The sequence below is a fragment of the Bos javanicus genome, chromosome 7, assembly GCF_032452875.1.
Source record: "Bos javanicus breed banteng chromosome 7, ARS-OSU_banteng_1.0, whole genome shotgun sequence".
Lineage (NCBI taxonomy): Eukaryota > Metazoa > Chordata > Mammalia > Artiodactyla > Bovidae > Bos > Bos javanicus.
This window is the reverse complement of record NC_083874.1, coordinates 10,199,265-10,226,955: the sequence shown is the minus strand read 5'-3', so window position 1 is coordinate 10,226,955 and position 27,691 is coordinate 10,199,265. Positions and strand designations below refer to the sequence as shown.

Below are 27,691 nucleotides of genomic sequence, written 5' to 3'. Positions count from 1 at the left end.
TGAGTCATCTCTACTTAGCAAACTTGTGTAACTATCAGTGTTTTCACCAAGATGTCATGTATTGAAGTTTTAATGAAAAAATTTTTCATGCATCTTAAACATATAAATTGAATAGTGACAAAGTCTCAATATTGTCATTGCAGGGAATGCAGGGTTCTGAAAACAAAAACTCCTAAGATCCCATTTTGGTGATATAATATAAGCCAACAAAAATTATATAGCGTGTCAGATGGTGGCCAGTAGTATGAAGAAAATAAAGAGGTCTGATGTAGAAAGTCAAAAGGGAGTATGATTTTTCATGTATATTTAGGTAAGGGCTGTGAACAAGGTGATATTTGAACAGAGACCTTAAGGATAAGATAACTAGGGCCATGAATATACCTGGGGCAGTGCATCTTGGCAAGGCAGCAGCTAATTTGAAGGTCCTGAGGAAGGTGCTTGTTTAAGATGTTCTAGACTAGAAAAGGAAGCCAGTCTGGTGAGGGACATGAGCAGGAGGGATACTGAGGAAAGATGGTGTCAGAGGATGTTGAGGAACGAGGTGTTCTCCCTCCTGCTGTTGAAAATTCAGGTCACGAGGGGTTCTTCATCCATGTTTTTTACCTTCTTCAATTTGTGAAATTCAATATTAATAAAGCCATATGCGAGACAATTGATGGAAAATCCAAAACCAAATTCTAAAGAAAAGGTTATGATGGTTATAACTTATGTCATTAATTCATTTTTTTTTTTTTTACAAAAAAAGACATTGAAAGAGATAATATGACAGCAAGTTGTTATAATATGAAATGGAAGCACTGTCTGAGTTAAAATTTCCTCTTACTTAGAAACATATGGATTCCAATATGCCTGTGGAAGATAAGGGTGACATTTATTCAAATGTAAAGAAGAGAAGTTTGCAAATGGAGGCTGAATATGACACAACTTTTAGAATAGATTTAGAATGAAAGGACCATGAGGAATAAGAGATGTGGAAGTAGTTCGAAATATGCAAAAGTGTGATGTATTTGCACCACGTATGAAGAACATTCCTTTTCATTTTTGTTTAAGGCAAGGATTTGCAAGTGAAGAATATTTGAGTGATGGCTCAATTCCTTCAGTTAAAAAAACATTGGAGAGAACATAAGAGAACTGACACAGATTTTACCACACAAAATGTTAAATTCTCAGAAATTTCGCACAAATAATTGCATACATTATGACATACCTAAGGGCAAACAGCAATCTTGATCATAAAAATCCAATTCCTAGTTTGAAAGCACATAACAATTAAAAAACAAAACAGGAGCAAAAACATGCAGAATTTCCTATACAAAAGCAAAGAACTTGACTGCTCAGTTTTTAAAGGTGGCATTAATGAGTTAATGATTCTATCAGATCAAACAGTTGATCCTAAAGGAAATCAGTTGTGAATATTCATTGGAAAGACTGATGCTGAAGCTGAAGCTCCACTACTTTGGCCATCTGCAAAGAGCTGACTCACTGGAAAAGAACCCTATGCTGGGAAAGATTGAAGGCAGGAGAAGGGAATGACAGAAGATAAGATGGTTGGATGGCATCACTGCTTGATGGACGTGAGTCTGAGCAAGCTCCAGGAGTTTGTGATGGACAGGGAAGCCTGGCATGCTGCAGTCCATGTGGTTGCAAAAAGTCAGACATGACTTGCCGAGGACCAGCCCCGGCTGATCCAGGGTATTCGAAGGGGAGACGGCGTCGGCGACTATTTATATGCTAATTAGAGATATAGAAAACAATAGAATGAGGATAGCTCAGTAGGAAAATTCAGTGGAGAAAAGAAGCTGAGTAGCTTGGTTTATGCGGGAGACCAATAAAACTTCAAGACAAGAAGTTTGCACCACTTACGTAGGCCGCAGGCGCCCTCTCGAATAGCGGAAGGTGCCTTACCCTAGACACCTTCTCGAGTGGGTCTTAGAAGCCCAGGCATAATTAGTAAGCGTGGTGGGTTCCGCGCTCCAGATGGAGACTCAGCTGGAAGTTAAAAGAAAGAATGACATGGGGAGACCAAGCATTGGTGAGCAAGGCCCGTAGCTTTATTTTTAACAGGGGCTTTTATACCCTAAGTTACACATAGAGGATAATAGGGGATGCAAAGTCAGCAGTCTTTGATTCTTATCAAAAACCAAGGTTTCTTTCCTGCAAATTTATCGTATACAAATGGTTTAGGTGATTTACATCATCTTCTGGCCAGAAGGCCTACTAACATTTTATGACTCTTGACAAGGACTTATCAACAAAGACTTATTTTCCCTAAGAGTAATTATTTTAAGGTTTGGCACCATCTTCCAAAGATAAAATTGCATTCCTATAGGGCGGATGTGTAATGGGTTTACAACAAAGGAAAGAATTTATTACCTTAAGGGTCTAAAGTTACTAACACCAAGGCCACTACTTATTTTTTACTATATACCAACTATTAATTAATACACATTCAAGGATACAATTCAGGGGATGTGAAAACTTGGCAACAAGCATTGACTCATCAATGAAATCCTTTACTAGTTTATTCTGACAGTTTTTAACTCTCTGAGAGGCTCTAAGCTATTTGAATATCTTAAGCTTCCCGTGCCTCTGGAGGCTAGGAGACTGTAAACAATCGTATGCATAGCTGCAGGAGTCCGGGTTAACTTGTCAGGCGAGTTAGAGAGCCATCTGAGGGGTTTGGATTTAAACACTCCTAATTGCCCAGGAACTTTATTAATTGGAGCCGTAAGTTAACTCTTTGACAGAGAGAGAGAGAGATGGTGGTAGGGGACAGCACCCAGTAAAGTCAGAGGTGAGAGCACAAAGCAATAAAGTAGGCAGACTCTGGTTTTTTGGGGGAAAATGCTCGAGAATATCCGGGTGGACTCCTGAGGCTCGATCCCGCCTTTGCGTATGCCGAGCCTCCTTCCTCATGACCTTTGTCATGAGTGGAATGCCTCACCGGCTCCCCGCATCTCCCCCTTTTTTATTTCTTAAAACAGCCAGATGTAGCTCAGTCGCGAGCCTCTGAATGCTCTGCCGAAGAATCCTGAAAATACAAGGAAGAATTATTATTAGAAGTAAAATTAAAACAGCCAATGTAGCATAGCCGAGGAAGGTAGACAGAATATTTTTTCCTGAAATGTAGTTAGAGAAAGCATGGAAGAAATCATTTGCTGTTCCAGCGGCAGTAAAATCTAATCGGGAGTGTTCCAGGGTTGCTATTTGATTGTGAAGTTTCCCTAAGTCTAAGCCAATATCAGAGCTGTTCCAGATACCTGAAATATGGTTTTTAATCTTTTCCCATTCAAAATCTGTCTCATTTACTTTCAGGAGTGTTACACATATCCACCGGTAGTCAGCATGACAGGACAATGCCATTTTCACCTTTAAAGCCTGCAATTCAGTCCCAATATGTATTACTGCTTCCTCTAGGGCGTCTACCCTCATCTCTAATTTTCTGTCTATAGCTTCCTGTGTTGCCAATGCTAAAGAAACATTTTTGGACATAGAATCAACATATTGAGCAGTATGTACTTGTTGAGTCAATGATATTGCTGCCACAGTAACAGAAGTAATTGCACTTATCAAAGCTGCTATTCCCAAGATAAGTAAGCCCACAAACCGTCGTGTTCGCATTAAATCCTGCAGTTGTTGCAATACAGCCAAACCGTAATTATCATACCAATAAGAATGCACAGACACAGGTATCATGAGATAGGGTGGGCGTTTCAACACAACAAAAGAACAAACATTATATTGGGGGGTCAAACAAGATGAAAGCATACATTGTTCACAAGTTACGATATTAGGTCCACCTGAATAATTCATGTGTACATTTAATCTTTTGGAGTCATTAGTAAAGAGAAAAACATAAGGCGAGGGTACACAAGCTAAAACAGAATAAGTAGAATTGCTATTTGGACGGAATAAGGAAATGGGAGCAGTGGCAGCAAGGGCCCTCCAAATTTCTGGCTGCCAAGAGGTTCTGTTCTTAGTTGTATAGGACAATATAGGCGAAACAAATCGATTATTATGCCATCTAGTAATGCTTAAAGGCCAAGAAACCAAATCTTTCTTCCAATTATAAAATCTGCTGGGAAAGTCATCAAGGGGCAATGGGCTCCTATCTAGGTCTGAGTTACTCCAATCTTGAATCATGTAATTTCCTCCTCCCGGTATTCTATAATCAGCTCTTAAACGATAAGTACAAGATTTCCAAATCGGATACCCTGTACGATCATCTATAGTGTTCCATATGGCATCTGAAGGCTCGGTATTATAACAACTTGGATATCCAGGAGGGGGGTCTATGGATTATAAGTTCGTGGGGATCAAGGGCCCCGGGCATACGAGCCTGTAAAACCCCAAGCGCTAGACGCCCTCTGTGTTCAATACCTGAGGCTGGAGAATGAGTCAGAACTGCCTTTTTAGAGGCTCCGACACATCCTTCTTTAGGGGGAATAATAAAGCTTTCTATATCACTGGGGAAGTTGAAACAAACAGGAAGGTCGTCTGCTAATCCCCTGAAGGTAAAATTGAAATTAATAGGATATTCGTCTGTGGTATAGGAAGTATATGACCCTCCCAGTAACTGAGGCTGGTTTGTGTGGACCCGTAGGGGGTCACTGTTCCAGGTAACTACTTGAAGGGTTGGAGGATCTGGAAAGTAAGCCCAATACTTTTCAGGAGTGGGGGAGGAGGCGCTTACCTGGCAAGATAATAAGGCAAGCATAGCAATAAACATCTTCTCAGGGGAGGTTGGAGAGCCCTGCAAAGAGGTTATTCCCCGTGCCTGATGGCAGAGTGTTTTTATTTGTCCCCAAGTAGGTATGGAGGCATTCCGGGTCGCCTGAGTCAGGCGGCCTGACCTCCTTTTGTGAGGCAAAGGATCGGGGGGAGCGATATCCTGTATGTGAAGTTGAGACATCTGTTTGGTGGGCGGATCCATTCCCTGCTCATCCGGGATCCCCGATGTCAGTTGCTCCGATGTCAGTGGTGTTTCCTGTGCTGGCGGGGGGAGTGAAGGCAGAGGAGGCCCTTTCCTCTTTCGGGGTCGTGGCGGCCGTGGAACTCGGTATCCGAGAGGCTGAGACATGGCGAATCAATCTATCCGGAACCCAAATTGGAGAATCTGCGTCCTGTGGAAAAATACAAGCATATCCTCGACTGCTGGTTAACAATGGGTCAGGACCTTTCCATTGTCCGGAAAGGAGGTCCTTCCATTTAACTAATGGTTTTGCATTCAATTGCTCCGGGCACCAATGGCGAAGCGTTGCAGTCATTCCAGCTGAATCAGTATTTAAAATATTTATTACAAAAAGAGCATGTTGCAAGAGGTGATGGGGAGAACTATATTTAAACTCCCCTTCTTTTAGTTTTTGAATTTGGGTTTTTAACGTTTGATGTGCTCTTTCCACAATGGCTTGTCCTTGTGGATTATAAGGGATGCCTGTATTATGTTTAATTTGAAACTTTAGACAAAATTCCTGAAAAGACTTAGATGTGTAAGCAGGAGCATTATCAGTTTTCAAGGCTTTTGGCAGACCCATATATGAAAAACAAGTAAAGAGATGTTGTATTACGTCTTTAACTGCTTCCCCTGTGCGAGCAGTTGCAACAATAACATGAGAAAAGGTGTCTACTGTTACATGAACAAAAGACAGTTTTGCAAATGAAGAGATGTGAGTTACATCCATCTGCCAGAGTGCATTAGGTTTAAGACCGCGAGGGTTAACTCCCATAGGTAAACTATTTATAGTAGTGGGACAATGAGAACAGGAACGAACAATCTCCCGAGCAGAGTCTCGAGGAATCTGAAATTGATATCTTAGCGCAGTAGCATTTTGATGGTGGAGTGAATGAGAAGCTCGGGCTTCTTCAAAAGCAGAAGCCACTGTGACCTTAGTTAGTGAATCTGCCAGGTCATTTAAGGCACTTAAAGGTCCAGGCAATCCAGAATGAGCCCGAATGTGACCAATAAAATATGCTCGGCTTCGTTTCCAAATTTGCTGCTGCAGTTTAGTTAACAAGTGAAATATTGCAGTTTTGTTCTCAGGCAGGATCGCAGTCTCAATGTGTGGAAACAGCCTGACCACATACTGAGAATCAGAATAAAGGTTAAATTCCTCCTCTGCAAACATAACAAAAGCCTCTATAACAGCTGTGAGTTCAGCTCTCTGGGCCGAAGTCTCCTGCGTATGTAAAACTTTACACTGATCTTTTGTAACTATAGAAGCTCTGCCGTTAGCTGACCCGTCAGTAAAAACCATTTGAGCATCTGAGATGGGAGAGTATTTACACCTAACAGGGAAAATAACTGGGTGTTTAGACATAAAATTTAGCAAAACATGTGAAGGTAAATGATGCAGAATTTGGCCAAAATAATTTCCGATAGCAATCTGCCAATCCTCATCAAACATTAGAAGAGCGTCAAGTTGTTCTTTATTATATGGAATTACAATTTCTGCTGGTTCTTTACCAAACAATTCAATGCTACGTTTTCTCCCTTTCAATATCAGTGTAGCTATCAGTCCTGGATAAGAGGCCACTACTTTTTTAGCCTGGGCGGGGAGGTGGACCCATTCTAGGGGGCCGTTTTGCCATAAAACTCCCATAGGTGCTGTTGGAGTAGCCAGGCAGAGGAATTGCCAATTTGTTTGTAAATTAACTCTTTTTACATAGCTATCAGATAAAGCTGCTTCCACTTTTTCTAAGGCCTCCTGAGCCTCAGCAGTTAATTGTCTCTTAGAAGTTGGATCAGGATCCCCACGTAAAATGTTAAAAAGAGGTTTTAATTCAGCAGTAGTTAATTTTAAATAAGGCCTGATCCAATTAATGTCGCCTAAAAGTTTTTGATAATCATTTAAAGTAACAAGGTGATCTTTTCTCAATTTTAATGGGGCATGAGTCACAGTTTCTGAATTGATAACCCGTCCTAAGTAAGTTATGGGCGGATTGACTTGAATTTTCTCTGGGGCAATTTTTAAGCCTCTGTCTGTTAAAGCCCAAGTCAAATCCTGGAGAACAGTTTGTAAATAAGCTCTATCAGGGTGAGCTATTAAAATATCATCCATATAGTGAATCATATACAGTTGTTCATATTTAGCCCTAATATCTTCTATAGCTGCATTAACAAATTTTTGACATAAAGTAGGGCTATTTTTCATTCCCTGGGGCAACACTTTCCATTGAAACCTTAAATAAGGCTGTTTAAAATTTTCTGCTGGTAAACTAAAGGCAAATCGCTTTTTATCCTCAGCATTTAAGGGGATGGTGAAAAAACAGTCTTGTAAATCAATTACAATAATATTATATCCTTCTGGGACGGCTACTGGGGAAGGAAGCCCAGGTTGTAAGGCTCCCATATCTTCCATAGTGGCATTAATAGCTCTTAAATCTTGTAAAAGTCGCCACTTGCCAGATTTTTTCTTAATAACAAAAATAGGAGTATTCCAGGGGCTATTGGAGGGCTCAATATGTCCCAGTGCTAGTTGTTCAGAAATTAACGCTTTGGCTGCCAGTAGTTTTTCTTTAGTCAGAGGCCATTGTTCTACCCACACCAGGTCCTGAGATTTCCAGGTAATGGGGTCGGCAGCAAAAACAATGGCCTCCATCAAAAATTTGGATACCCTAATCCAGCACGGAACTTTAGAGGAGCAGGGCAAATTGGCTCAGTTATTCCTGTCTGCTGTTTACCTAACCCTTTTGAAGGGTCATAGCCCATTTGTAGCATTTGCAAAGTTACTTTATCATCAGGGCTAAAAAGTAACATGCCCATTTGAGACAGCACATCTCTCCCCCACAGTGAGAAGGGCAGCAAAGGAATCATATACGGTTGGAATGTTCCACGGGTATCCTCAAATTGCCAGTCTAAAATTTTTGCACTTTGAGCTACTGTAGGAGCTCTCCCGATGCCCACTAAGTTATTTGCAGTAGTATGTGTGGGCCAGGAATTGGGCCAGTCTTTCCCAGAAATACAGGAAACATCTGCTCCTGTGTCTAATAACCCTTCAATAGACTTGCCACTGACAAGAATAGATTTCATAGGACGCTTTTTAGTAATTTCTGTTACCCAAAAAGCCATGTCACTAGACCCAAATCCTTTGTCCTGTCTTTCATTTTGGGTGGCTGTTTGCCCAATTGCATTATGATAAGGCAAAAGTAAAAGTTGGGCTATTCTCTGTCCTTGATGTATTTGGAAAGTTTTAGTTGGGGGTGAAATCATTATCTGAATTTCTCCTGTATAATCTGAGTCAATTACTCCAGGAATAATTGTAAGACCTTGTATAGCTAAGGAACTTCTGCCTAGTATAATTCCTACCAGGCCTGTCGGTAATGGACCTTTAACTCCTGTAGGGATTTTTATAGTGGGGCTATCTGGTGTTAATATTGTTGAGGTGGTGGAACTGAGATCCAGTCCTGCGCTGCCTGGGGTTGCTCTGATGAGCTCTGCGACGGGACGAAGGGAATGAATTGGTTCAGTGAGGCTGCCCCAATCGTTGTCGGGGCCTGGGGCTGGCCCCTCAACCCGTTTCCCGACTGCTGGTCAGGGCCTAAAAGGGCTCCATTTCTGTGGAGTCTTGACCTGCAGTCCCTTGCCCAGTGATATCCTTTCTGGCAGCGAGGGCAAAGAGACCTAGCATTCATGGGCGGAGGGGCAGGGTTTTGCGGAGCAGACACAGCTGGTTGGGCCGGATTAGGTAGATAAGAACCGGGTGTTCTTTGAGGGCAGTAATGAGAAGTGTGTCCCTCCTGGCCACAGGAAAAACAAGTTTTAGGGAATGCATTCTTGCTTTGGTTATTGAGATCACTTTGTGATGGCTTATTCTTGTTAGTAAAAAAGGACTGGACTGCCTGCTGATAAGAATTCCCTGTTATTGCTGCAGCTATCGCAACACCTTGTAGCACTGACGGTCCTACATCTGCACACTGTTTCATATAATCAATTAAAGATCCAGTTCTTCTAAGAGGGCGCAATATAGCCTGGCAGGTAGAATTAGCATTTTCGAAGGCCAAGTGTTTTGTTAACAGTTTAGCTGCCTCAGAATCAGAAATTATTCTCTGGACAGCTTCTGAGAGTCGTGAGACAAAGTCTTCAAATGGCTCTTCTGACTTTTGTTTAATATCAGATAGAGCGGCACCTGATGCTTTACCATCGGGCAATGAGCGCCAGGCAGTAAAGGCACAATCAGCCACCTGTTGTATAGTAGTCCTATCTAATTTCATCTGTTCGTCATACGAAGGGTAGTCGGCCTGACCAAGTAATATAGGTTCAGTGATATGTGTAAAGTCTCCATTTTGGTTAGAAAAAGCATATATACGAGCGAGATCATCATATTCAGATTTCCAAAGTATAAAATGTCCTCCGGACAGGCAGGCCCTAGCAATTGATTTCCATTCTCGAGGTGTTAAGCACTGACCTGCTAAATTTTCTACTAGCTGCATTGTATATGGGGCTTTAGGCCCATATGAAATACATGCATTTTTAAGTTCTTTTACCAATTGAAAAGAAACAGGCTCCCAGTCGATAGCCTTTTGTTCTCTTTCATCATTGTCAAAAATTAAAGGGAAACAAGCCTGAAGCTGGGGATCAAATTTCTCGCCAGGGGCAGAAGAGGTCTGTCTCCGTGGGATCGATTTTGGAATTTTCCCACTTCGATAGGGAGGTGGCAGCAATAATGTGGGTTTAATAGGACCTGTACGGCTTGGTATGGGAGGTGGTATGGGGGGAGGTGGTATGGGAGGTGGTATGGGAGGAGGTGGCAATGGCATAGGTTTTATATTCTCTGCTCTGTACTCCGGAGCTCTTTGAACTGTTTGGTATGCAGAAGTTACATATGGATTAACTGGGAAGCTCTCTTGGGAATCCCTGGGGGCATATAGCCTGATGGGAGACGTTTCCCTTAAGCTCTTTGGAGCTGATGGTCTGACAGGGGAAGTTTCTCTTAGGCCTTTTGGGGCATCTTTGTTTAAGAGATGCCGATCTTCATCGGAATATTTAGCTGTTATCTCATCTAAATTCTCTTTTCCTTTTGGGGAAGGCTGATCTTCTTTCTCATCCCTATCTTTAAGTTGTTCCTGAGTAGTCATGGCTGCTAACATTTTTCTTAGTTGCTGATAGTTAGGCGGGTCTTCGTTTTTCTCATTTTCTTCAGGTTTAACTACAATTTCGACTTCATTTTCCTCTTTAAAGGTTACTTTTTTAGATTCAGGGGTAGGTTTAACTACAGCATTTTCTTCACTATCCCTTTTAAGATGTACTTTTTCTGAATCTGGGGCAGGGTCTAAGACATTTCTAATAATATTCCATAAGGAAAAGGCGTCATTAGGCACCTTTTCTGAGCCATGTTCTGCATGGTAAGTTTTTAGCTGTTTTCCTACTTTTTCCCAGACATCTAAGTTAACAGAGCCTTCGTCTGGAAACCAGGGACAGTGCTCTTGTACAAAGGAAAAAAATGATTGAATGGCAGATTTTTAAACTTTAATTCCTCTTTTACCTAATAACTGTAAAATTACTCCTATAAAGAGCTGTCTTTCATTTGATTCAGTATTACCCATGTCAGAAAATTAAGTATAGTAAAAGATTTTGCTTTTAGCTATCAAAATATTAGGCCTTTTTTGTCAGCCTTTTTAGAAATCGTTTTTTCTCTCTAACTCTTCAACACTTTCAACACTTCCCACTCCTCTCTCCCTGTCTATTCTGCAGGGGGGTCTGCAGCACCCTAAGTGGGGTCCTATCCGTCCCGAAAACTCAACACTGGGGGAATGGGGTTGGGGACTTACCTTCGAAACGCCTGTATCGGGCGCCACCTGCCGAGGACCAGCCCCGGCTGATCCAGGGTATTCGAAGGGGAGACGGCGTCGGCGACTATTTATATGCTAATTAGAGATATAGAGAACAATAGAATGAGGATAGCTCAGTAGGAAAATTCAGTGGAGAAAAGAAGCTGAGTAGCTTGGTTTATGCGGGAGACCAATAAAACTTCAAGACAAGAAGTTTGCACCACTTACGTAGGCCGCAGGTGCCCTCTCGAGTAGCGGAAGGTGCCTTACCCTAGACACCTTCTCGAGTGGGTCTTAGAAGCCCAGGCATAATTAGTAAGCGTGGTGGGTTCCGCGCTCCAGATGGAGACTCAGCTGGAAGTTAAAAGAAAGAATGACATGGGGAGACCAAGCATTGGTGAGCAAGGCCCGTAGCTTTATTTTTAACAGGGGCTTTTATACCCTAAGTTACACATAGAGGATAATAGGGGATGCAAAGTCAGCAGTCTTTGATTCTTATCAAAAACCAAGGTTTCTTTCCTGCAAATTTATCGTATACAAATGATTTAGGTGATTTACATCATCTTCTGGCCAGAAGGCCTACTAACATTTTATGACTCTTGACAAGGACTTATCAACAAAGACTTATTTTCCCTAAGAGTAATTATTTTAAGGTTTGGCACCATCTTCCAAAGATAAAATTGCATTCCTATAGGGCGGATGTGTAATGGGTTTACAACAAAGGAAAGAATTTATTACCTTAAGGGTCTAAAGTTACTAACACCAAGGCCACTACTTATTTTTTACTATATACCAACTATTAATTAATACACATTCAAGGATACAATTCAGGGGATGTGAAAACTTGGCAACAAGCATTGACTCATCAATGAAATCCTTTACTAGTTTATTCTGACAGTTTTTAACTCTCTGAGAGGCTCTAAGCTATTTGAATATCTTAAGCTTCCCGTGCCTCTGGAGGCTAGGAGACTGTAAACAATCGTATGCATAGCTGCAGGAGTCCGGGTTAACTTGTCAGGCGAGTTAGAGAGCCATCTGAGGGGTTTGGATCTAAACACTCCTAATTGCCCAGGAACTTTATTAATTGGAGCTGTAAGTTAACTCTTTGACAGAGAGAGAGAGAGATGGTGGTAGGGGACAGCCCCCAGTAAAGTCAGAGGTGAGAGCACAAAGCAATAAAGTAGGCAGACTCTGGTTTTTTGGGGGAAAATGCTCGAGAATATCCGGGTGGACTCCTGAGGCTCGATCCCGCCTTTGCGTATGCCGAGCCTCCTTCCTCATGACCTTTGTCATGAGTGGAATGCCTCACCGGCTCCCCGCAATGACTGAGCAACTGAACTGAACTGAATGATTCTACACATATATTTAATATTATATGTAATGAAGTAATTGCAGGGTAAGCTCTTTGGCATATAATTTTGATATATTTTTATTTGAATATTAAGAGGGTGGAGACACTGAAATGTATGCCTCATCAAGGGCTGTTGCAGGGGAAATGTTTACCAGCATTCTAGGTCTGAATCTTATTCATCATAGTTAAATATGCTTCTTATAGACAAACATGCTACATCATGTACATCCCTCCACAGCTAATACCCTTATAACTCGACTTCAGTTAACGATAAACGTACTTGGACTTAGGTTCTACTTTGACTGAAAGCACTTTGCACATCTCACTCCCTCTTCTAACTGGGCTTCTCTGTCCATTATTTAATGGTCAACATTGACCCTTGCATTGTCAAGCTCAGCATCATGAAATAATACATTAATTTATCAGTCAAGACAACAAACAAACTCAGTGTTCATGGCTCTGGTTTAATCTACATTGGCTCTCATAAGAACTCAGGTGAATGTCCTTGACTGCCATTCCCTTTGACCATATCTTTCAGTATTTACTTGGCTCCTGGACTCACATGGATAGAGTTTCTGAGAGGAAAGTCTCAACATAGATGCCCCAACTCCTCTTGGATGGTTGATGATGGAGATAGAAACTCTGTCTACAGATAACACAGTGGGATGGAGTTAAGCATTGGTTCCCCAACTACAGTTTTGACTCTGTAAGCATCAACCATTCCCCAATCTAGTCCAAGACTGCACAGGCAGAGGGACTGCAGCACAGGAAATATTTATGGCTCTTTATGTCTGCTCATGAGCATGATTCCCTTTTGTAACTACCACCTCTAATAACTGACTTCCCTGAGGGACACTGGTCTGGTCAGATAGAAAAAGTTTCCTGCCCATACTCTGTGTTTAGGATACAGAGTATATAGTTTTACAATTTCTGCACAACAAAGTGTCTTCACCTGAACTTTTGAATGAAAGTGTATGCATTTCTTCCAGAAATGTGATCAATTTTATTTTTTTTTTTTATGCAAGGACTCATGAATCACACCAAATAATATACATCTGAAAAAGTTTGAATTGGTATTTTCAAAGAAAATTTATATTTTTGAATATTTATGTATGGTGTTAGAAAGTGTTCTAGTTTCATTCTTTTACAGGTGGTTGACCTGTTTTCCCAGCACCACTTGTTAAAGAGATTGTCTTTTGTCCATTGTATATTCTTGCCTCCTTTGTCAAAGATAAGGTGTCCATAGGTGTGTGGGTTTATCTCTGGGCTTTCTATTTTGTTCCATTGATCTATATTTCTGTCTTTGTGCCAGTACCATACTGTCTTGATGACTGCGGCTTTGTAGTAGAGCCTGAAGTCAGGCAGGTTGATTCTTCCCCTTCCATTCTTCTTTCTCAAGATTGCTTTGGCTATTTGAGTTTTTTTGTATTTCCATACAAATTGTGAAATTATTTGTCCTAGCTCTGTGAAAAATACTGTTGGTAGCTTGATAGGGATTGCATTGAATCTATAGATTGCTTTGGGTGGTATACTCATTTTCACTATATTGATTCTTCTGACCCATGAACATAGTATATTTCTCCATGTATTAGTGTCCTCTTTGATTTCTTTCACCAGTGTTTTATAGTTTTCTATATATAGGTCTTTAGTTTCTTTTTTTTTTTAATTTTAAAATCAAGACAAATTAAAAGGTATTTAATAAATTAAAATGTATTATTGTTGTTTAGTTGTTAAGTCATTTCTGACTCTTTGCAACCCCATGAACTGTAGCCTGCCACATTCTCTGTTAGTGGGATTTCTCAGGCAAGAATGCTGGAGTGGGTTACTTCTATATTGTAAATTAATTGTCCATTTATACCCATAATCTTGATAGGAATGTAAATTGGTGCAGCTATCATGTAAAAGAGTAGGAAGACTGCTCAAAAAATTAAGCATAAAATTACCTTATGATCCAGCTATTCCAATTTGAGTATTTATACTAAAAATACAAAAACACAAATTTGAAAAGATATATGCAACCCTAAGTCCATCACAACATTATTTTCAATAGCCAAATATGGAAACAACCTAAGTGCCCATCAACGAATGGATAAAGAAGAAGGCATATATGTATATAAATGTATATATGTATATAATGCTACACAGTTATAAAAAAAAATGATGAAATCTTGAAGGAGGAGAGTAAGATGGCAGAGTGAGAGGATGTGGAGCCCACCTTGCCCACAAACACATCAAAAATAATCTACATGTGACATATACACACAACTGAGATTAAAATAGATAACTAATAAGGACCTACTGTAGAGCACAGGGAACTCTAGTCAATATTCTGTAATGGCTTACATGGGAACAGAAGCTAAAAAGAGTGGATATACCTACATGTATTACAGATTCACTTCTCTGTATCCCTGAAACTGACCCAGCAATGTAAATCAATTATAGCACAGCATATATATGGAATTTAGAAAGATGGTAACGATAACCCTGTATACGAGACAGCAAAAGAGACACTGATGTATAGAACAGTCTTATGGACTCTGTGGGAGAGGGAGAAGGTGGGAAGATTTGGGAGAATGGCATTGAAACATGTAAAATATCATGTATGAAACGAGATGCCAGTCCAGGTTCAATGCACGATACTGGATGCTTGGGGCTGGTGCACTGGGACGACCCAGAGGGATGGTATGGGGAGGGAGGAGGGAGGAGGGTTCAGGATGGGGAACACATGTATACCTGTGGTGGATTCATTTGTAAGTTCAGTATTAAAATTAAAAAAAAAATTTAAAAAGTAGTTGCAGAAATAAAAACATGTGATAAAGTTCAACATCCATTCATGATATAACAATCCTGATCAAAGTGGGTATAGAGGGAACATATCTCAACAAAATAATGGCATTTATGACATAAATACAACCAACGTCATATTCTACAGTGACAAGTTGAAAGCACTTCCTATAAATTTAGGAACAAGACAAGGATGTCTACTCTCTCTACTTCCAATATTCACTCCTAATACTTCAAAAGACTTACAACATTTCCCACAGAAATAGAATTAATATTCCTAAAATTCATGGCTTCCCTGGTGGCTCAGATGGTAAAGAATCAGCCTTCAATGGTGATTGCAGGCTGGTATTGCAGGCTCTTCAACCCTTGGGCCAGGAAGATCCTCTGGAGAAGGGAATGGCTACCCATTCCAGTATTCACGTCTAGGGAATCCCATGGATAGAGGAGCCCTAGCAGGCTATGGTACATGGGGTCGCAAAGAGATGGACACAACTGAGGGACTAACACACATACATGCCTAATATTCATATGGAACCACAGAAGGGCCTGAATAACCAAAGCAATTGTGAAACAAAATCAACCAACCAAGCAAACAACCCTCCCCTCCACCAACCGCCATGACAACAAAGCTGGGCTTATCATTCTCCTAAACTTCAGACTACACTGCAAAGCCACAGTCATCAAAATGGCATGGTACAGACACAAATAATCAATGGAACAGAATAGAGAGCTAAGAAATAAACCACATACTTATGGGCGATTAACCCAGGACAAAGAACGTAATAATAATAATAATAAAATAGTCTTTCAACAAGTGGTGCTAGTAAAACTGGACAGCTGGACAGCTATGTATAGAGAATTAAATTAAAATTTTTCTCACACCTTATGCAAAAAAAAAAAAAAAAGAAAGAAACCAGAAATGGATTAAAGACTAAATGTGACTGGAAACTATAAAGATCATAGAAGATAATTTGGTAGAACAGTCTTTGAGCTAAATAATAGCAATGATTTTTGGATCAGTCTCTTAAAGCAAAGGAAATGAAAGCAAAAATAAACAAATGTAACCTAATTAGACTTGAAAGCTTTTGCAAAGCACAGAAAGCCACTGAGAGCTTATTGATACAACAATCAAAATAAGCAAATGTGAAGGCAATTGTAAAAATCTGCTACTTCTTACTTTGGGTACTTGCATCAATATTTGAGATAGCATTCATGCTCATTCTATTTTTCAAGTGACTTCAAAACACTGTATTAAAATGTGATCTTATCAGCAGATGAATGGATAAGAAAGCTGTGGTACATATACACATTGGAGTATTACTCAGCCATTCAAAAGAATACATTTGAATCAGTTCTAATGAGGTGGATGAAACTGGAGCCTATTATACGGAGTGAAGTAAGCCAGAAAGAAAAACACCAAATCAGTATACTAACGCATATATATGGAATTTAGAAAGATGGTAACAATAACCCTGTATGTGAGACAACAAAAGAGACACTGATGTATAGAACAGTCTTTTGGACTCTGTGGGAGAGGGAGAGGGTGGGATGATTTGGGAGAATGGCATTGAAACACGTATAATATCATATATGAATCGAATCACCAGTCCAAGCTCAATGAATGATACTGGTTGCTTGGGGCTGGTGCACTGGGACGACCCAGAGGGATGGTACCAGGAGGGAGGAGGGATGGGGCTTCGGGATGAGGAACACATATATACCTGTGGTGGATTCATGTTGATGTATGGCAAAACCAATACAATATTGTAAAGTAATTAACATCTGATTAAAATAAATAAATTTATATTTAAAAAAAAAAGGAATGTGATCCTATTGAAGTTACTTTCCAGGAAACCAGGGAAAATTGTAATAAAATAAGTACTTGTGGAGAAAAATAGGTAAGCCTGAATTACAGACTGGGCAAGAATTCAACCTCTCTTGTCAGTTGCCCTTTGATCATAATAATGGAAGATATCACTGATTATAATGAGGATTTAAATGGATGGTATTCAAATGTGCATTCATTGATTCTTTTATTATTATGGCTAACTTTAGAAAAAAGTGATATACTTAATTTAGAGCTGTGGAAAGGTATGTGAGTGGGAATTACTGTAAATTTTCAAGGGTAAACAGAAATATAATACAGCACATCTCCTAGATATAAATGAGTTCCTTTCCAAGAGTGTATTCTTCAGTCCAATTTGTTCATAAGTCCAACAAAGTTGGCCTAGGTACCCAACTGGCACAATCAGTTACATAGTACTATAATCAGTTTCCCTGGAGAAATGGCAACCCATTCCAGTATTCTTGCCTGGGAAATCCCATGGAGAAAAGAACCTGGTAGACTACAGTCCACTGGGTCAAAAAGAGTTGAACATGACTGAGCAGCTAAACCACGGCCATCACTGTAATAAGTTTATACTACTTTATATACAAATAACATATTAAAAATAAGTATAAAACATAAAGAAAACTTTCTTAATTTTACTGTATAGTGCCTCGAAAAGTACAGTGATAGAGTACAGCAGCTGGTATATAGGAGTTGGCGCTGAGTGAAAAGACAAAATTATTGAATGGAGGAGGGAGAGGAGATGGGAGAAGGCAGAGATGAAGGATCACTAACAGTAGTAGATGGAAGCTGAAATTTCACTCATGCCTGATGTTGATGGAACAGGTTCTGGTTCCTTGCTGGATTCATTTGATCTACCCTCTTGAAAAAACTTCCCATTAGCTCCTGGGATACTCTGGTAGCTTAGTTGGTAATTAATAAACCTGCAATGCAAGAGACCCTGGTTCAATTCCTGGGTCAGGAATTTACCCCAGGAAACAGGATAGGCTACCCATTCCAGTATTCTCTGCCTTCCTTGGTGGCTCAGATGGTAAAAAAAAAAAAAAAAAAAAAAAAAAAAAAAAACCACCTGCAATGCAGGAGACCTGGGTTCGATCACTGGGTTGGGCAGATTCCCTGGAGGAGGGCATGGTGACCCACTCCAGTATTCTTGCCTGGAGATTTCCATGGACAACGGAGCCTGGTGGCTACAGTCCATGTGGTCGCAAAGAGTTGGACATGACTGAGTTACTAAGCACTTGAAAAACAATCTAATGATATCTTGATGTAGCTTTTTCTCCTATCAGAAATGACACAGCAGCACTGGATTGCATTCTGAACAGCTACTGCAACTTTCGTGTACCATTCTGAAATCAGGTCCAATGCCTCAAAAACTCATTTGTTGTTGTTCAGTTGCTCAGTCATGTCCAATTCTGTGAGACCCCATGGATTGTAGCACACCAGGCTTTCCCATCCATCACCATCTCCCAGTTTGCTCAGACTCATGTCTGTTGAGTCAGTGATGCCATTCAACCATCTTATCCTCTGACACCCCTTCTCTTGCCCTGAATCTTTCCCAGCATCAGCATCTTTACAATGAGTTGACTCTTCCCATCAAGTGCCCTCTCAAATAAAGAAATTCCCTGGCTATTTCCTGTGTTCTGGATCACTCCTGTTCTTCAGTTACATCTTCTTCCTCTTGTCTCTCTTATTAGTTTTCCTGGTTCTCCAATTCCTTCTTTTCACCTCGATTCACTGTCCTGGTTATTTTTGTTTCCATCGTTATTACTTGGTGCTTTTTAGCTGTACCAGCAATATCACCAATGCTTTTATGCTTGCTTCAAGACACCCTGGGCTTGAAATAAATACAGAGTACTACTGTACCCTATATAATACTCTCTCTCCACACACACACACACACACACACAGTATGTCACCTAAAAGATCTTTTGGCCAAAAAGACCATGTGTATGTGTGTATATATATATATATACACACACACACATATATACACAACTGTCTGGCGAGGCCTTACAAATAGCTGTGAAAAGAAGAGAAGTGAAAAGCAAAGGAGAAAAGGAAAGATATATGTATCTGAATGCAGAGTTCCAAAGAATAGCAAGAAGAGATAAGAAAGCCTTCCTCAGCAATCAGTGAAAAGAAATAGAGGAAAACAACAGAATGGGAAAGACTAGAGATCTCTTTAAGAAAATTAGAGATACCAAGGAAACATTTCATGCAAAGATGGGCTCGATAAAGGACAGAAGCAGAAGATATTAAGAACAGGTGACAAGAATACATGGAAGAACTGTATAAAAAGATCTTCACAACCAAGATAATCATGATGGTGTGATCATTAATCTAGAACCAGACATCCTGGAATGTGAAGTCAAGTGGGCCTTAGAAAGCATCACTATGAACAAAGCTAGTGGAGGTGATGGAATTTCAGTTGAGCTATCTCAAATCCTGAAAAATGATGCTGTGAATGTGCTGCACTCAATATGCCAGCAAATTTGGAAAACTCAGCAGTGGCCACAGGACTGGAAAAGGTCAGTTTTCATTTCAATCCCAAAGACAGTCAATGCCAAAGAATGCTCAAACTACTGCACAATTGCACTCATCTCACACACTAGTAAAGTAATGCTCAAAATTCTCCAACCCAGGCTTCAGCAATACGTGAACTGTGAACTTCCAGATGTCCAAGCTGGTTTTAGAAAATGCAGAGGAACCAGAAATCAAATTGCCAATATCTGCTGAATCATGAAATACTAAGAGAGTTCCAGAAAAGCATCTCTATCTGCTTTATTGACTATGCCAAAGCATTTGACAGTGTGCATCACAATCAACTGTGGAAAATTCTGAAAGAGATGGGAATATCAGACCACTTGACCTGCCTCTTGAGAAACCTATATGCAGGTCAGGAAGCAACAGTTAGAACTGGACATGGAACAACAGACTGGTTCCAAATAGGAAAAGGAATATGTCAAGGCTGTTTATTGTCACCCTGCTTATTTAACTTATATGCAGAATACATCATGAGAAATGCTTGGCTGGAAGAACCACAAGTGGAATCAAGATTGCCAGGAGAAATATCAATAACCTCAGATATGCAGATGACACCACCCTTCTGGGAGAAAATAAAGAGGAACTAAAAAGCCTCTTGATGAAAGTGAAAGAGGAGACTGAAAGAGTTGGCTTAAAAGCTCAACATTCAGCAAACTAAGATCATGACATCTGGTCCCATCACTTCATAGCAGATAGATGGGGAAACAGTGGAAACACTGACAGACTTTATTTTTTAGGCTTCAAAATAACTGCAGATGGTGATTGCAGCCATGAAATTAAAAGACACTTACTCCTTGGAAGGAAAGTTATGACCAACCTAGATAGCATATTCAAAAGCAGAGACATTACTTTGCCAACAAAGACCTGTCTAGTCAAGGCTATGGTTTTTCCAGTATTCATATATGAATGTGAGATTTGGACTGTGAAGACAGCTGAGCACCGAAGAATTGATGTTTTCAACTGTGGTGTTGGAGAAGATTCTTAAGAGTCCCTTGGACTTCAAGGAGATCCATCCAGTCCATTCTGAAGGAGATCAGCCCTGGGATTTCTTTGGAAGGAATGATGCTAAAGCTGAAATTCCAGTACTTTGGCTATTTCATGCGAAGACTTGACTCATTGGAAAAGACTCTGATGCTGGGAGGGATTGGGAGCAGAAGGAGAAGGGGACGACAGAGAATGAGATTGCTGGATGGCATCACCAAATCGATGGATGTGAGTTTGTGTGAACTCCGGGAGTTGGTGATGGACATGGAGGCCTGACGTGCTGCAATTCATGGGGTCGCAGCATTAGACATGACTGAGCAACTAAACTGCACTGACTGAACTGAATGCATAAGACTAAGGAAAAAACTTAATAAGGAGAGTTCCTAAAATTGCATGAAGATGCTTAATCCAAAGATGAAAAGAAAAATGGAAATCCCAGGAAACAAATAGAAAATTTTATTCCATAATGATCAAAGAATCACAATTTCTGGTTCTGAGGCTTTGAGTTATGCAATCCAGTGGACTAGGGTATTTGGTCTTTTAAACTTGGCATAAAGTAGAATCGCTTCAGAACACCTTTTATATCTTTGTTCCTCAGACTGTAGATGAAGGGGTTCAGCAGGGGTGTGACCACAGTGTACATCACCGAGGCAACTGTACTTGAATGTGAGGTGTGGGTAGCAGCAGAGCTAAGGTAAACTCCTAAGGCTGTAAAATAAAATAAGGATACAACAAAGAGGTGCGACACACAGGTAGAAAATGCTTTATATTTCCCCTGAGCTGATGTGATTTTACATATGCAGGAAACTATTTTAGAGTAAGAGTAAAGGATACCAGCAAAAGGACCAACACCCATCAGGACAGCTGCAAAATACATCACTATGTTATTAAGAAAGTTGTCAGAACTAGCAAGTTGTACCACCTGACTGAGTTCACAGAAAAAGTGAGAGATTTGCGTTTCTGGGCAGAAGGACAATCCCAGCACCATTAAGCTGTGTAGCAAGGAATACAAGGCAATCAGCACCCAGGATATCAGAACCAACAATCCACAGAGCCGGAGGTTCATGATGACCACGTAGTGTAGGGGGTGGCAGATGGCCACATACCGATCATAGGCCATCACTGTCAAGAGAATGTCATCTAATTCTGCAAAGAGAATGTAAAAATACATCTGCGTGATACAGCCTTCATAGGTGATAACTTGGCTCTGTGTCCGGATGTTCCACAACATCTTTGGGATGGTGGTGGAGGTGAAACAGATGTCTACAAAAGACAGGTTGGAGAGGAAGAAGTACATGGGGGTGTGGAGGTGGGAGTCCAAGCTGACAGCCAAGATGATGAGCAGGTTTCCAAAGACAGTGATCAGGTACATGGAGAGAAAAAGCCCAAATATGAGGGACTGTATTTCTGCTTCCTTTGAAATTCCCAGAAGAAGAAATCGTGAAATTTGTGTATTGTTACTTGGTTCCATGGGGTGGAGGTGACTACCAGGAAAAAGGAAGATAATGACAATTTTCACTCATACTAATTCACATAACTGAAATACTGCAATTTCTATTTAGCCCTCAAGAAGTTGATGTTAATATTTTAATTGCAGATAAGTTCTCTTTTAGAGTATGTGTGCATGTTGAGCCCCTTCAGTTGTGTCCGACTCTGTGCGACCCCAGGGACCATAGCATACCAGCCTCCACTGTCTTTGGGATTTCCCAAGAAAGAATTCTGGTGTGGCTTGCCTTACCCTCCTCCAGCGGTTATTTCCAACACAGGGATTGATCCTGCATCTCATGAATGGGTACTGTATTGCAGGCAGATTCTAAACCACTGAGTCACTGCAAAAGTCCCTTGAAGCTATATTTCATTTCTGACTTGGAATTTTTGTCCCATTCTCATCACATTTGCTAAGAGGTCATATATTCTAGAGTTGTAATGTGGTATTCCTTCATTCTTTTGAGAAATACATATTTAGTGTTAACCGTGTTACAAGAATATGGAGACAAGAAGTAGAAAATGCTGAAAAGCAAACCTCTGGCAATCCAAGGATGGTGAATGAGGTTATGCTAATAAAATATGATAGAATATGTAAGAATATGATAGATGCTATGATGAACAAAGCCAGGTATAAGAGAAAGTGGTAGGAGGTGTTATTTTTTCTCAGTGTTTAGGAAAGTCCAGCAAACTAGGTGATGTTTGAACAGATTCTTAATGAAAGAGAGACAAGGAGCTAGTGTGATGTCAGAATTGTGTGCCTGGAAGAGGGACCTGACACCCCTAAGGACCTGAGCTGCTACTGCTGCTAAGTTGCTTCAGTCGTGTCTGACTCTGTGCGACCCCATAAACAGCATCCCACCAGGCTCCTCCGCCCCTGGGATTCTCCAGGCAAGAACATTGGAGTGGGTTGCCATTTCCTTCTCCAATGCATGAAAGTGAAAAGTGAAAGTGAAGTCACTCAGTCGTGTCCGACTCCTAGCAACCCCATGGACTGCAGCCTACCAGGCTCCTCCGTCCATGGGATTTGCCAGGCAAGAGTACTGGAGTGGGTTGCAGACATTAAGGGAAAATAATATCCAATATACTCAATGACCCCTGAGACAATGCAATAAACAAGGGTTCCTTGATCCAACATTCCAACTCCAGTGACATCTCCTTGATGTCTGGAAACATAATAAAGAAAAATATATTTTGTCCAAGAACATAAAAAATAATATATGTATGACATGGAACATCTTACAGTTTGAATATCCCAAGAAGAAAAGAAAAAAAATGGAATATAAGCTACCAATTCAATATCAGAAGTTGGATACAAATACAACAAATACAAATACAACAGAAGTTGGATATGTTTTATATGAAGCATATAAAGCAGGAGAAGATTTCTTTTTCTTAAGGACTTCCCCTATTTGTTTCCTCGTGTTCATAAATAAGACCCTTGTACTTATTTTCTACTTTTACTGGAAGCATTTTATGCCTCCTATTTCTTCTAAAGGGAAAACCCCAGAGGCATGGTATGGCGAGGGAGGTGGGAGGGGGTTCAGGATGGGGAACACCTGTACACCTGTGGCAGATTCATGTTGATGTATGGCAAAACCAATACAATATTGTAAAGTAATTAGCCTCCAATTTAAAAATATATATATATATTTAAAAATAAATAAATAAAAATTGAAAAAAAATTTTTCTTGGTGGGTCAGAAAGTAAAGAATCTTCTTGCCAATGCAGGACACATAGGTTCAATCCCTGGGTCCAGATGATCCCCTGGAGAAGGAAATGACAACTCACTCCACAATTCTTGCCTGGGAAATCCCATGGACAGAGGAGCCGGGTGGGTTACAGCCCATGGGGACACAAGAGTTGGAGCAATTTAGAGACTAAACCACTAACATCATTCCTTCTGAGTTTCTACTATTACCATTTAATTGTCAAGATTGACACTTGCATTTTCAAGTGCAATGTTCACTCTATTTTTAGACCATAAATAAGTACATTAATATTAGGAAAAGCAGAAAACAACCACAATGACTTTGGCCTCTGGGCTATGCAAGACTGGTCCTTAGATGACCTCAAGTCCACAATCCGAGCTTGCATCATGACTGACACTCTCCTGCAGGGTCTGTGGCATTCTCAGACTCACCTGCCTGCAGATTGAGAGAGAAGGCTTTCCCTGTAGAGGTCAAAATTCCTCCCTAAATGATTACTGATGCAGACAGAAATTTTGTCCTCAAATAAGAAAACAGAAAGTGATAAAATCAAGCATTGGTTGCCAGACAGATGCAAAACTTCAGAAGCAAGAACCAGGTCCCCTCCAACTAAAATGGCAGAGGCTGAGCGACTGCAGCAGAGGAGATATTTACAGCTTCCTGTGTCAGTTCATTATGCATGTTTCCTCTGGTTACTCCAACCTCTCAATACATGATTTCTCATGAGGACACTTTTCTGGACAGAATGGAGTTTTTCCCCCTGCTAATTCTCTGTTCCTAAGACACTGCATTAAAAGTTAGGCGAATTTATTTTTTATTGCTTCTTCCTCTTAATTCTCTTGCTTCTAAATCCCTAAGGTTCTCAGCATGTCATCACATCCCTGAGTACAAAAATAATAGCAAATGAAGCAACTGGCAGAGAATTAATCTCAAAAATACACAAGCAACACGTGCAGCTCAATTTCAGAAAAATAAACAACCCAATTAAAAAATGGGCCAAAAAAACTAAGCTGACATTTCTCCAAAGAAGACATACAGATGGCTAACAAACACATGAAAAAATGCTCAACATCACTCATCACTCAGTGGGCATACACACTGAGGAAACCAGAATTGAAAGAGACACGTGTACCCCAATGTTCATTGCAGCACTGTTTATAATAGCCAGGACAAGGAAGAAACCTAGATGTCCATCAGCAGATGAATGGATAGGAAAGCTGTGGTACATATACACAATGGAGTATTACTCAGCCATTAAAAAGAATACATTTGAGTTAGTTCTAATGAAGTGGATGAAACTGGAGCCCATTATACAGAGTGAAATAAGCCAGAAAGAAAAACACCAATACAGTATAATAAAGCATATATATGGAATTTAGAAAGATGGTAATGATAACCCTGTATGCGAGACAGCAAGAGACACAGATGTATAGAACAGTCTTTTGGACTCTGTGGGAGAGGGTTAGGGTGGGATGAGGTGGGAGAATGGCATTGACATATGTATAATATCATATGTGAAATGAATAGCCAGTCCAAGTTCGATGCATGATACAGGATGCTTGGGGCTGGAGCCGTGGAATGACCCAGAGGGATGGTGTGGGGAGGGAGGTGGGAGAGGGGTTCAGGATAGGGAACATGTGTACACCCGTGGCAGATTCATGTTTATGTATGGCAAAACCAATACAATATTGTAAAGTAATTAGCCTCCAATTAAAATAAGTAAATTTAAATTTAAAAAAATTTCTTTAAACTGTAGCATTCAGGATTTGTCTTGACTAGGTCCCTCGGGTCTTTATGGCTTTGATTTGGGGCAGGGACAGAACCACTGAAATCTCCAAACATTACTATTATCCTCTTCAAAAAGTGGGATGACTTTGCTACTTTAGAATAAAACCTTGGTCAATATATTCCTTGGATGCATGGTAGTTTCTCCAAGTCAATTATAAATTTCCCTGTTATATCAGAAGTTAAGAGTTATCCTTTAATTCCTCACTACTAAATGTTTGTACTGATAAGAGAGATATTTATATGTTGATATATACCATGAACTATCTTAACGTACTATATGTATGTGTGTGTGTGTGTGTGTGTGTGTGTACTTTGCGCAGTCATATCTGAGTCTTTGTGACCCCATGGACTGTAGCCTGCCAGGCTTCCTCTGTCCGTAGGATTTGCCAATCAAGAATACTGGAGCAGGTTGCCTTTCCATTCCCTTGGGATCTTCCCAATGCAGAGGTCAAACTCACATGTTCTGCATTGCAGTCAGATCCACTACGTAGATCAAGCAGTATCTTGTATACATATGTAGTGTGTGTGTGTGTGTGTGTATATATATATATATATATATATATATATATATATATAGTGTGTGTGTGTGGGTGTGGGTGTGGGTGTGGGTGTGCCACAACCTGAGATGAGTGGATGCTTGGGAACCTGGCAGTGAATCACAGCAGAGGCTCAGGCATGAAGCAATGTCTAAGCAGGGCCACGGCCCTATTACTAGCGCTTACATGGGCATCACATCAGAAGCAACCCCAATCACTGACTACAGCCGTGTGCCACAGCCCACATCCCTATCCATACCAGAAGTTCATGCAAGTCCCTACTCCCTGGATTTGCACCCCATACCATAATTAGAACAGCAGCCCTACTGTAGTGACAAAAGAGCTTCAGACCCAAAGATGCTTCTCAGCAGGGGAGGGCCAGCTGTTGGTGGCACTTAGAGAGACAGTGCATCAGAGGCAGTCTGCATCTCAAGCTCTTCCCAGGCCAACAGGTCCATGCCCCACCCCACCAACATGTAGAGTGCCTTACGCTAACACTTCTTGCTCCAGTACTGCTCCCCTCTGGGTCAACCAGCTGGTGTGGGAGTGGGGAAGCACACTCTTAGGGGGAACACAGTCAGCTCAGACTTGACCCTCAGAGCTTCTGATCTAGCAACTTGGGAGCTGCCTCCCTCTGATTAGGCCAGTATTGGCCACAAATCAAAGATGAAGCCATATCTCATACCTGATTCAAGCCCTAAAAACGCCTAAAAAACAGCTAATGAAAGAGAAAGGAATAGTTTACCAGATTTGGAATCAATGCATTAGTAAAGATGATATAAAACTCCATTTTCTCAAGGTAAAATGATTCAAGGAAACTTCCAAAAGAAGTTTTATTTCCAGTATTCACCCTGTGCATTTTGTTAATAAGTGGAAGACCATAAAATATTTAATTCTCTGAAAAAAGGACTGATGAAACAGTGATCATTTCAACAGGGAACTATAAATAAAAACTAGTTAGAACTGAACACTACAATAAAGGAAATGACCAACGACTAGAAGTAATTAATAGTATACCAGGTAATACAGAAGAATGCATAGGCTAACTGAAATATAGAATAATGGAAATGACTCAGTCAGAAAAGAAAAAAAAATTAAAAATGAGAATATTTTGAGGGATGTTTGACTACATTAAGAACACCAACACTGGCATAACTGGAGTGTCCAGGAAGGAAAAGACAGAAGGAGAGATAGTCAAAAGGTATTTGAAAAAATTATGGCTGAAAACCTTCTCAAAGATGAATAAAAAACCAGAATCAGTCACCAGAAGATAAACGTGTCCCCCCAAAATGATAGCAACAAGAACCACACCAAGATCCATCCATGAAAACTGCAATAGTAAAGATATGGGTTTCTAAAGGAAGCAAAAGAAAAGAAGCATTATATACAAAGGTGCCCTATAAGTCTATCAAATGATTTCTTCTTTTTTTTTTTTTGTAGAAACATTACATGTCAGATGGGAGAAATCTTATATATTTAAAATGATGAGTAGGAAAAACCTGCAAACTAGGGCATACTACCCAGCAAGACTATCATTTAGAATAGAAGGAGAGATAAGGAGCTTTTCAGACAAGCAAAAACTGTAACAATCTATCAATTCTAAGCTTACTCAACAAGGAATGATGTAGAATCTTCTCTAAGAAGGAAAGAAAAAAGCATAACAAGTGGGAAGAAACTATACAAAAAGCAAAATCCCACTAGTAAAGGCAAATATGTAGAAAGGCTGAGAATCAAATCACTTAAGCTAGAATGAAAATTTAACAGACAAAAAGAATTTCTAATAAGCTACAATAAGAATTAAAGGGATAAATAGTGAGGTGTTAAATATGACAACAAACACAAATGTAGCTCAGAAAGTGAAAATGTAGTGACTATTTGAAAGTGCAGGAACTTA

The 27,691-nt window shown here is 40.3% G+C and overlaps 4 protein-coding genes across 4 annotated transcripts; all 4 read right to left on the bottom strand.

Annotated features, from left to right (window-relative positions):
• Window positions 1-2,788: 2,788 nt before the first annotated feature.
• LOC133250514 (uncharacterized) lies at window positions 2,789-5,222 on the bottom strand. Its single transcript, XM_061421834.1, is given in 2 exon segments — window positions 2,789-4,290; window positions 4,292-5,222. Coding segments are annotated over 2 exon segments (2,139 nt in total). The 5' UTR covers window positions 5,081-5,222; the 3' UTR covers window positions 2,789-2,940.
• A 2,375-nt stretch (window positions 5,223-7,597) lies between these two features.
• Window positions 7,598-8,068, bottom strand: LOC133251860 (endogenous retrovirus group K member 7 Pro protein-like). The gene has a single exon (XM_061424619.1). It carries the CDS (start codon window positions 8,066-8,068, stop codon window positions 7,598-7,600), a length of 471 nt encoding a protein of 156 aa, XP_061280603.1.
• Window positions 8,069-8,367: 299 nt separating this feature from the next.
• On the bottom strand, window positions 8,368-16,116 carry LOC133251859 (endogenous retrovirus group K member 9 Gag polyprotein-like). The gene is made up of 3 exons (XM_061424618.1): window positions 16,080-16,116; window positions 10,768-10,794; window positions 8,368-10,400 (listed from the first exon to the last, which is right to left on the bottom strand). Exons 1-3 carry the CDS (start codon window positions 16,114-16,116, stop codon window positions 8,368-8,370), a joined length of 2,097 nt encoding a protein of 698 aa, XP_061280602.1.
• A 4,686-nt stretch (window positions 16,117-20,802) lies between these two features.
• LOC133251858 (olfactory receptor 7A10-like) lies at window positions 20,803-21,750 on the bottom strand. Its single transcript, XM_061424617.1, has one exon. It carries the CDS (start codon window positions 21,748-21,750, stop codon window positions 20,803-20,805), a length of 948 nt encoding a protein of 315 aa, XP_061280601.1.
• Window positions 21,751-27,691: the final 5,941 nt, after the last annotated feature.